Below are 16003 nucleotides of genomic sequence, written 5' to 3' on the forward strand. Positions count from 1 at the left end.
TTAGAGAACTGGAGCAAGCGAGTTTGACATGAATGTCACATTTTTTACAGTACAGACGCCAACAATTTGGAGCCAGACAACGTCAGTATGCAGTGATTGGTGGACATTTTTATGGCAACCACTCCCACCAATCAGGCTTGCTGAAAGGCCACACCCCTGGCAGTTGAATGTTTGGAACGTTGGACGTGGGGGCCAGCAGGCTCCACCTACTTTTACTGAGGCATTTGATTGGTCCGTTTATACCTTGAATAACTCGAACTACTGAAAGAATATCATGAAAGTCGACAGCTGCCACCTTTAAACGTAACCGGAAACGCCACAAAAACGGAGGTCAAAGCGCAAAACAACCAGAAAACCTCGACAGCAAAAAAAGGTGAACTATTCCAAACAAGTTAAATAACATTTTACTCTAAGGTTGTATCCGAATTCCTTCACTATATAGTGCGTTTGCCCTTTTGTTAACTGCTGACCAAACCTACAACTCCGAAACTGAGTGCTCTAGAATTTTCCCAGAAGTCTCAGCGACTTTTGCTCGCTAGATTGGGAAATAAAGACCACAACGTGGATGACGCTGTCATCTACTTGATGCACAGAACCCTGCTACACCTGGAGGAACCTGGAAGTACTGTTAGAATTAGAATCTTCTGCAGCGCTTTCAACACCATCCAACCATCACTGCTCAGGGGAAAGCTGGAAGGTGCTGGGGTTGACAACCAGCTGACCTCGTGGATTGTTGACTACCTCACCAACAGACCACAGTACGTGAGGCTCCAGGACCGAGTGTCTGCCCAGGTGGTCTGCAGCACGGGGGCTCTACAAGGCACAGTGCTCTCTCCTTTTCTTTTGACACTGTACACATCAGACTTCCACCATGACTCAAACAGCTGCCATATCCAGAAGTTCTCCGATGACACAGCCATCGTGTCAGAGGGAAATGATCTGGAATTTAAGAAGGTGATCAGGGACTTTGTGGACTGGTGTGAACTCAATCACCTTCTTACCGTCTGGCATCAATGCCACCAAAACGAAGGACATGGTGGTCGACTTCCGAAAAAAAGGCTTCTCAGTCTCCCCCAGTGGTCATTCAGGGACTGGACATCGAGAGGGTGGATGTGTACAAGTACCTGGGCGTTCACATCAACAACAAACTGGACTGGTCAGACAACACAAGGGTCCTGCACAAGAAGGGCCAGAGTCGCCTCCATCTCCTTAGGAGACTGAGGTCCTTTGGTGTGTGTAGGCCACTACTCAACACCTTCTATGAGACTGTCGTTGCATCAGCAACTTTCTATGCTGTGGTCTGTTGGTGTGGAAGAATCAATGAAAGGGACAAAAAGAAGCTGGACAAGCTGGTGAAGAGAGCTAGCTCTGTCCTGGACTCAGTGGATTCTGTAGGTGAGTGGAGGATGCTGACCAAGCTGTCCAGCATCCGGAACAACCCCTCTCACCCCCTGTATGCGACGCTGAGGACTATGAGTAGCTCGTTCAGCCAGAGACTGCTGCACCCCCAGTGCAAGAAGGAACGATACCGGAGGTCCTTCATCCCAACAGCAGTCAGACTATACAACAACACGGTCTAGGGCTGTTGAAACCGCTGCTGGTATTTATCGCCATATTTAACTCGTTATCTATGACCTGTACTTTTACTTCCACCTCGTATTGTTACTATTTTTTTCTTACTCATTGCTACTTTGTTTTTCGTACTTTTCCAACTGCTATTTTTCTTGTTTTTGGCTGCTGTGACAACCTAATTTCCCTCCGGGGATCAATAAACTCCTATCTTATCTTATCTTTTTGTGAATAAAAATGTGTTTTTTTTGTAATAAATGATCTTTAAAAAGCCGTGGATTCATAAATAGTTGTCATAAAAATGGTCATATTGATTCGATTTTGACTTGGTGAAATCGGTTGTCATATTCACCATGAAGGAAAAAAAAATAGTAGTGAGCATGGAGTCCGAATTGCTTTCAAAGTATGGGTTTTAGTAGTTAGGGGTCAGGGTAGAATTTGGACACAGCATAAATGTGCTCAGTCAGATCTTCAGTCAGATCTTCAGTCAGATCTTCAGTCAGATCTTCAGTCAGATCTTCAGTCAGATCTTCAGTCAGATCTTGTGCTGCGTCACAGTCACTGTTCCTCCTTCAGCAGAACCTAGTCTATGTGGTCAAACCTGCCGATTCATTTTCTGACACACTACATTTGATCACGTTGGACGTCTGCGTCGACGGCCTGCAGCCACATCAGTGTAAAAACCGGCTTCCTCTTTTGTTATTTTTAGGATTCTTTTATTTCGTTTGAAATCTTTGACCGCTCTGAGCTTCTCTGTCTTTCCCCCCAGCTCTGGAACTCACTTCCCTCAGGTCTGCGGAACATGAACTCACTCCCACAGTTTGCTAAAAATCTGAAAACCCACCTGTTCAGAAAAGCATACCCACCCTAATTAATTTTATGATTACAATGTCTTGTTTGTTTTTAACTAATGTGTCTTTCTTTTAACTGTATTTTATTGTTCTCTATCTGTAAGGCGACCTTGGGTGTCTAGAAAGGCGCCATATAAATAAAATTCATTATTATTATTATTATTATTATTTACACCCAAACCCGAGGCCTCAGGTCTGAAGAACCGACGTCCTGGTGGAAGCTCGGAGAGAACGAGCGTTTTCAGTCTGTGCTATGACGCTGTTGAACGCTTTGCCGCTGAGCATTCAGCAGCCATCCTCACCGTCCATTTCAAAAAAACTTCTTAAAAGCCTTTTTTATTTTCAGGCCTTTGAAACAGGATGAGACTCTGCTGGTGGTTTTTGTTTTTTTACTGTTTTCTTGTTTTGTTTTGCTTTTATTTACATTTTTCTGTCACTTATATACTTTTTATAATGAATTATTTTAACCTATTTCTTTAATTGTTTTGAGTTTTTATTGTACCCTTGACTGTGGTCATTTTATTAAAACTTATCTTCCTATAAGAGTTTCTGATGGTAAAGGAAAAGCAGAGCCTCCCCGCCGCATTAATGCATTTATATTACTGCAGAATTCAGGATAAAAGTTTATTATCCGTCTATCCTCAACAGTAAAATATACCAAGACAACATTTTAGATTTCCCACCGACCAACGTTCATGTGTAACAAATGTCCTGAGGAGGCGGGCGTTTGACATCAAAGGGCTCCATCTGATGGGTCAAATGCATAAAAGCTTCTATATCATGCTAGCTTAAGCTTTTCAGAGTAAACTACATCCATATAGAGGACAATAAATTACCTTTGACACACTAAAGAACACGTTTTTAAGAAATGTGACTTATTTTTGCAGCTCCTTTTTCCAAGAGATCGAGACGACTCGATCTCTGAGGCTCCGCCTTTCACTCTTCGCGGGCGCTGCCCACTTCATGACGTCAACCTAGAGTCGGCCTTGGCAGCGTGTCTGCGTCTCGCCCCACGAAAACAAAATAACATCCGAACTTTTGCAAAGATGGATGTGAATATTGTTCATGGAGAAAGTGTGTGTGTGTGTTAGTCTGTGGGGGCGGAGCTGGTAGTGCAGACTCTTCCTGGAAGGGGCTGTTCCTCGTTTTGTGAGGACCCACTTGTTTTGACCGCGAAGCCTCAGAAATGGATCAAAAAAAACACTTTGGGGTTGTCATTTTGAGGAATTAACATTATAATACACTTAAAAGCTCAAAAAAGTTGATTTTTTGCATGACATAGGCCCTTTAAATACCTTAAGCTGCCATAAGATTCTTTTGGCACGTGTGTAAACATTTAAAGCAGGGGTCGGGAACCTATGGCTCGCGAGCCATATATGGCTCTTTTGATGGTCACATGTGGCTCGCAGACAAATCTTTAATTATAATTTTTTTCTTTCATTAGACCAGTCCTTCTCGGGCGCGATGCGATGCCAGAGGCGCGCAGTAGTGGCCGTGCTTGGAGAACAAAATCTGCGCCAGCGCTATCAGTTACTATTATCTATTATTTCCCAGAGTTTGTACCAGCCTGAAACCTGTGAATTGCCGTGCTCAAAACTGCGCGCTCCCGTCTCTGAGAAAGAGCGCGCAGATGCGGGGACGGGATGTGTGAGGAAGAAAGGGGGGGGGGGGGGGGGCGGCAGCAGGTGAATCGCGCAGGTATTGTAAAAACGTAAAATCCGCTGCCCGTCACTCACTGTGGCGTGTGAGTGTGTGTTTGGCTCCCCGTCTGCATGTGATCAATCTGTCTCACATCTACAGAACATTGATACTAACCTAAAATCACGTTTAAAGTCTCAACGCCTGCATGAAGCAGAAACTCACCACGTATCAACCAGACTAGACCATCAGCAAAACTACCACGAGAAATACTCATCATTTATTAGCAACAGCATAACGATGTTATTAAAAAGAATCCACAGACTTATTGTACTTTAAAAATGTTGAAATTACATCAAATGCACACATTCACTTGTATATTTAGTTTTAAACATATTGTTGCGGACTGAGTTTAACTTGGCTGTTGGGCCGCGTTAAAAGTTCTGGAGTTCATTGAACGCATCGATCAAGTAGAAATCTGATTGGCCCTCAGTTCTGTCGGTCAGCCTGTTGTTAGGTAGTTTGGACCAATGGGGTTCAGCTATGGGCCGAATAAGGGTAATGGGAGAGCTGCAGCGGGAGCAGGGGAATATAAAGTTGGTAGAAGCGCTCTCGTTTCAGCGGGAGAGATTTAGGAGCTGCTGAATTGATTGTACGGCGTTTGTTGCGGTCTGCAGTAACCAGAATAAAGAACCTTAAAAGAGGTTAAGTCTCCGTGCCTCAGTGTGGGAAAGGGACGCTACATTATTGTATGGCTCTTTTGAAATTACATTTAAAAATATGTGGCGTTTATGGCTCTCTCGGCCAAAAAGGTTCCCGACCCCTGATTTAAAGTAACCATTTATCGCATTGTATGCCGTCTTTTGCGATATTGCACAGGTTGTCAATACATTTTGGGCTTTTTGTGGCGGCCTACTCAGAAGCGGAGCAGGATGAATCTTTGTCAAACTTGAGCTCTTTAGAATCCAGAGTTCTGCTTCCATCGTGGCTTCAGTAAACAACCCCCCCTCCTCTGAACATCTGGTTCCGGCTCCGTCTCCAGACTCAAACCCTCCAACATCCTTCTGCACCGTTTCTGTGCGACACCCACAGGAGCGTGACGGTAGTCTGTTGCTCCGCCGCCTCCCCGCCGTTTTTCACTCCCGCCCTTTGGGTTCTGTTTTCCAGCTGGAGGGTGTGGTTTGTCGCCGCCTTCTCATGGTCTGCGGGGACGAAGGGAACGCCTGTCAGAGGACTGCGTCCCTCCCATGCGGCCTCAGACCGACCGGGAGCTTGTCAGCTTACCGTGGTTCCTATTGATCGATTGATTGATTAGTTTACCCTCTTTTGAATTGAGTTTCATCACAGAATAAAGTTTCCCATGATGCTTTTGGTACTTCCTCGTCCTAACGGGATCCGTTTTCCTTTGTGGACATCTAAACGGGGGAGGAGGGGGGTTAGATGCCGTTGCTAGGAGACGCCCCTGGGAGGTAAAGAGTCATAAACTACAGTAAATGTTTGCTGGGAGCTGGATGTGCTGTGGTCCGTGTGCTTTCTGTCACACGTGTTCAACACCCTGAAATATTTACCAGGAGGAGCTTTGGATGACGACTTCTTCATCCTGGAAGCAAAAAAAAAAAAGAATAAACGATCTTCTGGTTCCTGCATGTGTAAATATTTGTCCTCTGCCTCCTTGTTTGATGGGTGGTGTGCGCACAAACACACACGCCGGGGCCCGTGAAGGGCCGCACACAGTGGAAGGAGGGCAGAGGTCAGCAGGAAAGTGTCGTCTTTGTGAGCGCGTAATCAGAGACGCGCGTCTGACATTCAGACGTCCTCGTTTCTTCGTCTCGGTTTCTCCTCACCGCCTCGTTCATGCACAGAATCATGGGAAAAAACCTTCATGAAAGCCAAGAGATGTTCTTTCAGTATTTCCCTTTTCCTGCTGATTTTTAAATCATCTAATCTGCTCTGAATACATCAAGAATTGAACTGAATGAACTGTTTTTTTTCCCCCTTTTTGTAACAATTTGTTTTTTCTACAGTAAAAAAATCCAGTTTTTTCGTAAGAAATTATTTGAAGTAAACAAATGAACATTGGTGAAATTAGGCGCAACTAAGATTCTAATATAATATTCTAAATGTTTGTTTAATCACTGACCTGATTTATTTTTTAAAATCAGTTAAATGACCCATTCTGATTTGAAAAAAAAACGTTGTTTTTGTGTAATTTTCTAATGTTGGAGGACATATTTTTTAATATTTTTGTACCAGTAATGTTAGGTTGGGGTGTGTGAGGCTGTAAGCTAGCAAGAGAGCATGTAAACAGAGAGCTCTCAGCAAAGAGAAAAGGTAGGGGGGGCGGGGTTGCTCCTTGCCAATTGTCCCGCCCACAACTCAGAGGTGAATTTCTAATGAACCCCTTCCGCTCTGCAGAAACTATGTCAGAGAAAACGACTCAGCTTTTGAATTTTTGGATAAAAACGGCTCCACTATAAGGAAAAGACCACTGGAAACGCTTTGAAAAGAGATCAACAGATGGTAGGAGGGGAACTTCACAGTAGTGTTGAGTTTTATCCAAAAGGTTTTCTCTTCTTTGCTGCTTTTACATTTGCAGAAATGACCAAACTCTGTGGTTTTGGTCATCCGGTGAACTCAAAACCGTCTCTTCTGTTCTTTTGGGATCTGATGCATCTACAGTAACGTGAGGAGAAAAAGAATGAAACCCAAAAACCAGAATGATCAGATTTATTTAAGCTGTTTTAGTGTCGACTTCACTCAGGACTTTTGATCTGTTTGTCCTGTTTTCCTCCTGGCTTCAAAACAAATATTTTGAGTGAAAAATACTGTAGATGTACGACAGTTTTCTGACAAATAATGATTAAATGTTCAGTAGAAGCAAAATACATTTATTTTACTTTATTTTTGGACTTTTCTTTTTTAGTCATGGACCCCTTTAGGTCCCTTCAGGATCCACAAGGATTTCTGTTCTGCTGTAAAAGAACATTAAAGTCTTGTTTTCTATTAGAAGATGACAACAATTTCTGATTTATCTGCAAATAAATTAGATTTACTGCAAAAGCTTTTAGGCTTTAAAAATTTTCATTTTTTTGTGATCCTGGAGATTCTATAGTTAGTTTTTGATGATTTCTGAAAACAAAAAACTTTTATTTCTTTAACAAAAACACAAGACGAAAGGCTTTTCTTTGCAGACTTTGTTTGACTCATAGAGTCTAACTGGATTTTCATTCATTCATTAAGGATTTGTTGTTCTTGTTAGAAACGTCCGCTCTCCTCTCTTCTGCAGCACTTCTCCGAGCTCCTGGACGACCTTTCCCAGGATGCCTTGCTGGGTCAGCTCCTCAGCGACCCCTTCCTGTCCGGGGTCAGGGGTGGAGTCGAAGCCATGGAGGGGGAAGACGGCGGCGAGCTGTCCCCCAGCTCCCCTCAGCCCCCCCACATCACCGCCGAGCACAGCTACTCGCTGTGCGGGGACAGCCGGCCTCAGTCGCCACTGTCGCACCTCACCGGGGAGCACGGCAGCGACGCCGGTGAGACTCCGCCTCCAGAGCTGGGATCAGGAACCTGCTGATGGCTACGCTTTATTTTGAAAGAAGCCCTTCTTTTTTTCTGGTTTACTGTCAAAACTGAAGCTTTTTCTGATCTTCCTTCTTAAAGTCACTTAAAAAACATAAAGAACGTTAATTATTTTTACATCAAAAATCGATCATCATCAGTGAAAACATTTTCTGATGTAAATTCTCAGCTAAATTAAAGGATAATATCAAAACCTTGAATCTTTACTTGGTAATTTATCGGAAAAATTCCCTAAAATTTGAAAATTATCTCACATATTTGACCACATTTATCAGAAGAGAGTTAAAAAAACCATTAGCGATACTTTCTCACATTTTTAAGAATGACGTCGACGTTTTTCTGCTGCAGAATCGGATGGAGATCCGGCTGACTGGGCCATGGAGCAGGAGGAGGCCATCGAGAGCCTCCTGTGCGAGGCTCCCTCCCTGCTTCCCACCCTCTCCCTCTCTCTGGCCCCCGGCGAGGGCCCCCCGCCCCCCGAGGGCCCCGCGGCTTTACCTGCCGCGGCACCGCAGACGCCGGTCGGCACCAGCACCCAGAGCAAAGGCGTCAAGGTGGGACTTCAGGGAGACGTGGAGACTCCCGGTGGAGAAGTTTCCTTCATAATTCCGTCTGTTTGCAGGTGAAGGAGGAGAACGTAATCCCTCAGATTAAACTGGAACCCCATGAAGTGGATCAGTTCCTCAATCTGTCACCCAAAGGTCTGTTTTCAGTCTCATTTTTCCGCATTTTGCTGCACAGTAGCATTTTTTGGAGCAACGAGGACCTCTGCTGGTCAAACCATGAACTAACCTTAAATTCTCTCTTTATTAATCTGAACCAAATTCAATAATTTTAATAAATTCTGTCACATTTCTGCACTTTTCAATCCTCCAATCGTTGCTTTTTTCAGGTCTGGAGTCCCTGCAAATGCCTCCCACCCCCCCCAGCTCCCACGGCAGCGACTCCGAGGGCAGCCAGAGTCCAATCCACGCCCCGCCCGGCCTCTCCTGCCCCACCTCCCCCACCAGCCCCTCTCCGTGTCAGTCTGGCGTGAAGGCGTCCCCTCGTGCTGTTTCCTCCCTGTCCAACTCCCCGCTCCTCACGGCTCCCCATGTAAGGGCTCACCATGATGACACCGCCTCCGTGCTTTCTCAGAGAGGCTGGTTCACGGCGGCAGAATAAAATGCAGGAATAGAGAGAAGCCGATCTGTGCTTGAATTATAAAAAATAAAAAAAAACTCATCATCTGCACTTTTTACTCACATGTTGCTCGGAAACAGCAAATTATTTATCCAGCATCAAACCGTTTCCTGCTTTCTCGCAGAAGCTGCAGGGATCAGGACCGCTTATCCTGACTGAGGAAGAGCGCCGCACGCTGGTGGCAGAAGGTTACCCAGTTCCAACCAAACTGCCGCTGACCAAAGCTGAGGAGAAGGCTCTGAAGAAGATCCGCAGAAAGATCAAGAACAAGGTAGAAGCCTCAATTTCCCTAAAAGATTTCATCTTTCTTACTGTGTCTGATTATTGTGCTGTTTATATGCAATTCAGTAGTGAGTCGTGCATCAATTATGTAATTTGAACGTGATACGTGCGCCGTATGCGCGATATGAAAGTTATACATCGGTGGTACATTCGTGAAAAAGTCTGTTAGGCATCATCGTCGTGAAATCCACAAATTTGTCCATGCATCTCACTAAAATCACCCACCATTGTGTAAGATTTACGTAATACTAAAAAATTATGTGAAATATTGACGAATGACGAACGCAAGAAACACTTTGGAATTACTTTGATCACGCATGGATCACGAAAGTCCGCAATTTTATACGTGGAAAAGGCGCAAAATGTACGTAGTGGCGGCGTGATACGACCTTCAGTCTACAACCAAAACCAGTTTTGTTGACCTTTGACCCCAGAAAGAGCCCACCATATTGTAACCCCCCCCCACCCCCATCACTTCTACTTACTACAAAGTACAGCTCCTCACACTTACTACACTAAATGCATTAAGCGTTGGGTCACGCTGAATGAAACGATGACATACGACATGAGCATATTAGGAATATGAGCGTGGTTAACAAATAAAACCTCTCTTGCCGAGGAAATCCCAAAGTTTACTCTTGCAGATTCTTCCAAAAAGTACATTAAACTGTTCGTCACCTCCAGACAACCAAAAAATAAAATGGTTGCTATGGAGATAAACCAACAGAAAAAGCTGTCATTTTGAAAAATGTGTTTTTGAATACATTTTTCATGTGCAGCTCTAATCAGAGGGGCAAGGGCAGAAGGGGAATGGTGAGGGGCGTGCAGCGGCCAGTGAGGGCAGGCGGCACCTGCGCGTCTTAGAACTCCACCCGCAGCTCTAATTGTACTTATAGATGCTGTTTGAATCCTGAATAATTCTGGATGAAAATCTGGTTCGGGTAAAAGTTTACCTCGGGTGCTTTCAGCGATAAAATGTATGTAAAGAAATGAAAGTTCTGATTTCAATCTAATTTTAAAAGCCAATGTTTTACATTGTTTTCCTCTTTAAAATTTTTTTTTAACTGTCCCATAGATTTCAGCTCAGGAAAGTCGCCGGAAGAAAAAGGAGTACATGGATTCTCTTGAAAAAAAGTAAATCCACTTCTGTCTGTTATGATTCAAGTGAAAACAAAATGTTTAAAAAATAATGAGGAAAAATACATTTCTACTCAAAACTGGTGTTTTTTGTTTTATGTCATTTGCTTGTTTATTGTATTAAAAACTTTGAAAATTAGTCCAGAGAAGGATTATAAAAACATGAAAGTAGCAGATTAAAATGTGGTAAAAAGAAACAAAAACTTGGACTCTAATGTTAATAAAATAGTATTTCCAAAGAGAAAAAAAGGAGGAAAGATGCAGGACTTGTTATGTTAGAATGAAGGACTTGTTACGGATGAAAGGAAGGCGCTCATTCTGCAGTACCACTGTCTGACCACAGGGTGGAGACCTGCTCCAATGAAAACAGCGATCTGCGCCGGAAAGTGGAGACTCTGGAGAACACGAACAAGTAAGGAGGCACGCGGCGCATGCACGCGGCACAATCCTCCCCTCACACCAGTTCAGAGGGAGAAGGCCTGCTTTTTCTTCTGATTCTGAACAGTTTTTACATCAAAACAACAAGACTTCTGAAATCAAATGTTGTTCTCTTCTAGTTTTTTCTGAAATTTTAGGCTTGAAAGTAAAATCATTCAAGGGTCTGAATTCTGAGGCTGCATCTATTTAACAGAACAACAGCCGACTGTTGAATTTCTGCTGTTTTCTATTGAAAACAATCCGTAAAGCCAAAACTTTGGGGGATTAAAGCCGTCTTTTCTCATTTTTGTCTCCTCACACGTGTTACACCAAACCTGCCAAGTCCTCACAAATTCTTAAGCTGTAAAATGACAAACCTCCAGCTCTGCTGCACTTCTTCTTTTGTGCCTAATTTTTTGTAAAAAAAAAAACAAATAATAAAAGGCTTCATCTTGTTCTCTGCATGGATGCATGCAGGAAAAGGATGAACATCCCAATGATAAAGTCCTAGAAAATGTTCTATTCCCTTCCCTCCGTTTTTCCACGGCGTCTCATTTCTGAGCCTCTGCTTCTCTGCAGGACTCTGCTGCAGCAGCTGCAGTCTCTGCAGGCCATGGTGACAGGAAAACTCCCAAAGTCCTGCCGGGTGGCCGGGACCCAGACCTCCTCCTGCCTCATGGTACGTTTGGAAACATCAGCGGTCGTGGGCTTGATCCCTAATCCTGACCGCGCCCTTCCTCCGCCCTGCAGGTGGTGGTGCTGTGTTTTGCTCTGTTTCTGGGGAGTTTTTGTCCGAGCGGTCTGTCTCCGTGTTCAAGCATCACCGCAACAGGAGCCACCTCCAAACAGATGGCGGCCAAAGACTCCTTTACCGCCACAGGTGAGTCTTTTTCTCCTTCTGTTCCGAATCCCCAATGTGACCTTTTTGTTTGAAAATGTTTGTTAACTTTCATGATATATTTATTTTTCAGTTTTTTGCACCATTTATATTTTTAAGGAAGAATTTTATATAAAACTTAGAAATTCAAAGTATACCCTTTAAGTAAATGCAAGTAGATGTAACTTATCACTGGGCCCGAGGGGGGCGTGGCTTGAGGGATTGTGACCTGATGGGTGCAATCGTAATTTTTTCAAATTAATTTTTTAACACTGGACCCCCCCTCCCTGCAAACGCTTGTGGGTAGAGGAGCTTCAGTCTGCTGAAGAACAGAACTGCTGGTCTGATCTCTAACACGGCTCTTTATCCGGAACGCAGAGAACATGCCGTCCACCTTGGTGAAAGTGGCCTTCAGCTGGAGGATATCTTAGGAGGGGGGGTTGTTCTGGGAGTATGATGGTGAACAGTGGAGGGCCCTGAAAACTGAGCAGGTTCACTTATCCAACATCAAGTTTTTACTGGTTACCAAGTCTGTTCAAAACGTCCTGGAATCTGTGTGAATACCAGTCTAACACATGGATGGATGGATGGATGGATGGATGGATGGATGGATGGATGCATGGATGGATGGATGGATGGATGGATGGATGGATGCATGGATGGATGGATGCATGGATGGATGCATGGATGCATGGATGGATGGATGGATGGATGGATGGATGGATGGATGCATGGATGGATGGATGGATGGATGCATGGATGGATGGATGGATGGATGGATGCATGGATGCATGGATGGATGGATGGATGCATGGATGGATGGATGGATGGATGGATGGATGGATGGATGGATGCATGGATGGATGGATGGATGGATGGATGGATGGATGCATGGATGGATGGATGGATGGATGCATGGATGGATGCATGGATGGATGCATGGATGGATGGATGGATGCATGGATGGATGGATGCATGGATGGATGGATGGATGGATGGATGCATGGATGGATGGATGGATGGATGCATGGATGGATGCATGGATGGATGGATGGATGGATGCATGGATGGATGCATGGATGGATGCATGGATGGATGGATGGATGGATGGATGCATGGATGGATGGATGGATGGATGGATGGATGGATGGATGGATGCATGGATGGATGGATGGATGGATGGATGGATGGATGGATGCATGGATGGATGCATGGATGGATGCATGGATGGATGGATGGATGGATGCATGGATGGATGCATGGATGGATGGATGGATGGATGCATGGATGGATGCATGGATGGATGGATGGATGGATGGATGGATGCATGGATGGATGCATGGATGGATGCATGGATGGATGCATGGATGGATGGATGGATGCATGGATGGATGCATGGATGGATGGATGGATGGATGCATGGATGGATGCATGGATGGATGGATGGATGCATGGATGGATGGATGGATGGATGGATGGATGGATGCATGGATGGATGCATGGATGGATGCATGGATGGATGGATGGATGGATGCATGGATGGATGGATGGATGCATGGATGGATGGATGGATGCATGGATGGATGGATGGATGGATGGATGGATGGATGGATGGATGGTTGATTTTAATGGTTGGTTGGATGGTTGGTGGATTCAACGGTTGTTTGGATGCTCTTCATAAAGGCAGTCTAAAACTTGTGGATCTGTGTCGGGGGCCGAACGCCATCAGAATGACTCTGAGGTTTTTCGGCGCTCCGCCTCCAGCTGCGGCGTTTTGGATCCGATGACTCATGGTTTCCTGACGGAGAGCCGCGGAGGTCCATCAGAACACAATAGTAATCAGATTCCACCTCCAGCTCTGCAGCAGAGCCGACCTTTCTCCACGTTCTCATTACTGCCCACTCGCCGTGGCCTCCGAGGGCAGACAATCAAACTTTTTTCCGGCCCTTCCTGCCTCCCCCTCTCCCCCGAACAAAGGGGTTTAGCTCCTCCCCCTACGCCACGCTCTAACAGAAACCCTTTTTATGGTTTCAGTCAAGTCCAGGAGTCTCCTGTCCACTTTTGAGGAGGAGCAGCCTCAGCTGCTCGGCCTCGGCGGGGAATATCCAGAGCAGTGGGAGGACACGTCCGCTGTTGTCATGGCGGCCTGGCGGCGCTCAGAGCAACAAAAACTGGAGGTGGAGCCGGACGCGCACCTGCCTTTTAGGAACGTCAACGCCACGCAGACGCAGAAAAACCTGCTGCTGGACCTGCACAGGTGAGCTGTCTGAAACAAAGCGCTGCAGCCAATCAGCTCAGAGTTTAACTCCTCCCCCTCCCGTTTCCCGCCAGGTCGCTGGAGCAGAGGGCCAACGACAGCAGCCGCAAGGTGATCGAGCTGGAGCGCTCCGTCAACGAGACGTCCTGAGGGTCCCGGGCCCTGCCGAGCGCCGCCCGCTCCGCAGCACGCCCACGGGCCGAGGCCCGCTCCACCCGATACACTGGAACGGCAGAACCGGGAGGCGCCGGCTGCCTCTCGCTTCTGAGCTCAAGTTGCACTGATCGTTTCACGAGTCGGCCGCCAGCCTGAAAACGACAATGTGGCGGATTTTCCAGACGAAAAGGAAAGGCTGCGATGGCGTCTGTATTTATGGAAACCTTTGATTTGTCGTTTAATATTCTCATTTCATTCCAGTTCGTTTTTTTGATACGGGCCTTTGTTTATATCCTGTGTTTTTATGTCATCTTCTTTTTTACGCCTCGTTTATCTTTGAATCCTCGGCTCCTTCTCGGCGTTCAGACGGAGGAAAGGTCATTTCACGTCGAACAAACACCGATGGATGTTCCCCCTCAACTGTTCTGTTCACGTTCCTTTCAAACTTTTATATTTAGTTGATTCTTTTTGTTCATTTTAGTTGTATTTATGTCAAAGAAAAAGCTTGTTTTTTGTCCTGAAAACTATTTATACATCAGCTGATAAATGATTTTTTTAGGGGATTGAGCAGAGAAACTTCCAAAGTGATGCTTTCTTTTGTGGAAAGAATCTTCTAAACGGAAGTTAAAATTAAAATTTGTTTTTTTTCTTTTGTCAGCATTTACTTAAAATATTTATCCCTTAAGAATAAAAAACAAAAGCATGTATTATTTTGTATTTATGGGATGTGCAGACTGTCGGATTGAGTTGAAATGTAAATCGCAGCGTCGGGTCGTCTTCAGGTACAGTTGCCAGGAAAATGCCGACAAAGGATTCGTTTGCTTTTGGCGCGGCTGCAGAGAACGTTCCAGATCTGTGGATTCCTCCGGAAAAGTTCCCTTCCTGGATCTCTAGAAAGAAAGAGTCCCGTTTTTGCAGCTCCTGCAGCAGCTTAGTCGCTTGTTACGAATCACGTTTGCTTTTTTTTTGCTTGTTGCTCTTGTGTAAAGCTGGGCTCACCTGACTTTTGTCTCCCCGCTTTTTATTACTAATAAAGTATTTTCCGTAGTAAAAGTACACCGTTTCTGCTGGTCTTTTACATCCGTGCATTCAGTTTCTGTCTGCTTATCTGTGATGGTGATGTTCAGCATTTAAAGGCAGCTGTATTTTATTATTTGAAAATACTTTTTTTAAGAATGTCTAACTTATTTGTTTTAAAAGGATCATGTTTATTATTAGGATTAAAATTATGTCCTCTTAAAAAAATCTACGTCCAAAGAAATGAATGTTGAAAAAAACGATATTTTTAAGAAAAAAAGAGTTGGGTCAGCAGTTCCAAATTTTGTGAAAAGAATTAAATAGTTTTTATGTCTAGGATGCTTTTGTGTGAGATTGAATGATGTAACTCTTTTACTAGTTTTATTTAATCTTAAGGTTAAAGATAAAAATGACTAATTCATTTTATTCTAAAAGATGAAAAACTTTGACCTTAAATAATCCCCAATTATCTTAAAATTTGGCTAGTTTAGCAGGAAAAGGTGTAAAATCACAATCCAACAGGTTTCATGACTCCGCCCATTTCATGATGTTGCCATGGCAGCAGTGTTTGGCTCTTTACAGATGACAAAATATTACTTTTACACAGAGACACAAAAATTGGTGTAAATGTTTATAACATCCAGACTTAAGAAAATCCATATTGAGGACATGAGCTCTGACTTTGATGGAGGGCGCCACCTAGAGCCTAGTTGTGCAATGACAAAAAGGCTTTTTTCTTCCTTTGTTGGCAACCATTTTTTATAAAAACTTTTAAATTTTATTTGGTCAAATTAATGTTAATACCAATTCTAAATAAAATATAAAAATACAAACATTTCCAGCGCATACATGTGATCCACTCATTTTAGAAATTCATCTTTAAGGTTGTCATCTGTAACTGTGGGAGCATGAAAGGCCATTAACTCTGGTTGCTAAGGAAATTTTACTTAAAGATATATCCGCGAAAATCACAGCACACGTTAAGCACCATGAAACATTAAATAAACTCTATGGTTGCTATGGTGCTGTTGCTCATTTGAAGGC

The 16003-nt window shown here is 44.2% G+C and overlaps 1 protein-coding gene across 1 annotated transcript in view; it reads left to right on the plus strand.

Annotated features, from left to right (window-relative positions):
* Nucleotides 1-14998, plus strand: part of creb3l2 (cAMP responsive element binding protein 3 like 2) — a 29620-nt gene extending 14622 nt beyond the window's left edge. Inside the window, exons 3-13 of the mRNA XM_023952418.1 lie at nucleotides 7345-7588; nucleotides 7983-8188; nucleotides 8257-8335; nucleotides 8527-8729; nucleotides 8941-9087; nucleotides 10174-10232; nucleotides 10579-10647; nucleotides 11232-11331; nucleotides 11403-11532; nucleotides 13564-13786; nucleotides 13861-14998. Of these exons, the coding sequence (XP_023808186.1) occupies nucleotides 7345-7588; nucleotides 7983-8188; nucleotides 8257-8335; nucleotides 8527-8729; nucleotides 8941-9087; nucleotides 10174-10232; nucleotides 10579-10647; nucleotides 11232-11331; nucleotides 11403-11532; nucleotides 13564-13786; nucleotides 13861-13936 (1536 nt within the window). The 3' untranslated portion in view covers nucleotides 13937-14998. The remainder of the gene's footprint in view (nucleotides 1-7344; nucleotides 7589-7982; nucleotides 8189-8256; nucleotides 8336-8526; nucleotides 8730-8940; nucleotides 9088-10173; nucleotides 10233-10578; nucleotides 10648-11231; nucleotides 11332-11402; nucleotides 11533-13563; nucleotides 13787-13860) is intronic.
* The last annotated feature ends 1005 nt before the right edge of the window (nucleotides 14999-16003 follow it).

Source organism: Oryzias latipes, chromosome 23 (assembly GCF_002234675.1).
Source record: "Oryzias latipes chromosome 23, ASM223467v1".
NCBI classification, from domain to species: domain Eukaryota; kingdom Metazoa; phylum Chordata; class Actinopteri; order Beloniformes; family Adrianichthyidae; genus Oryzias; species Oryzias latipes.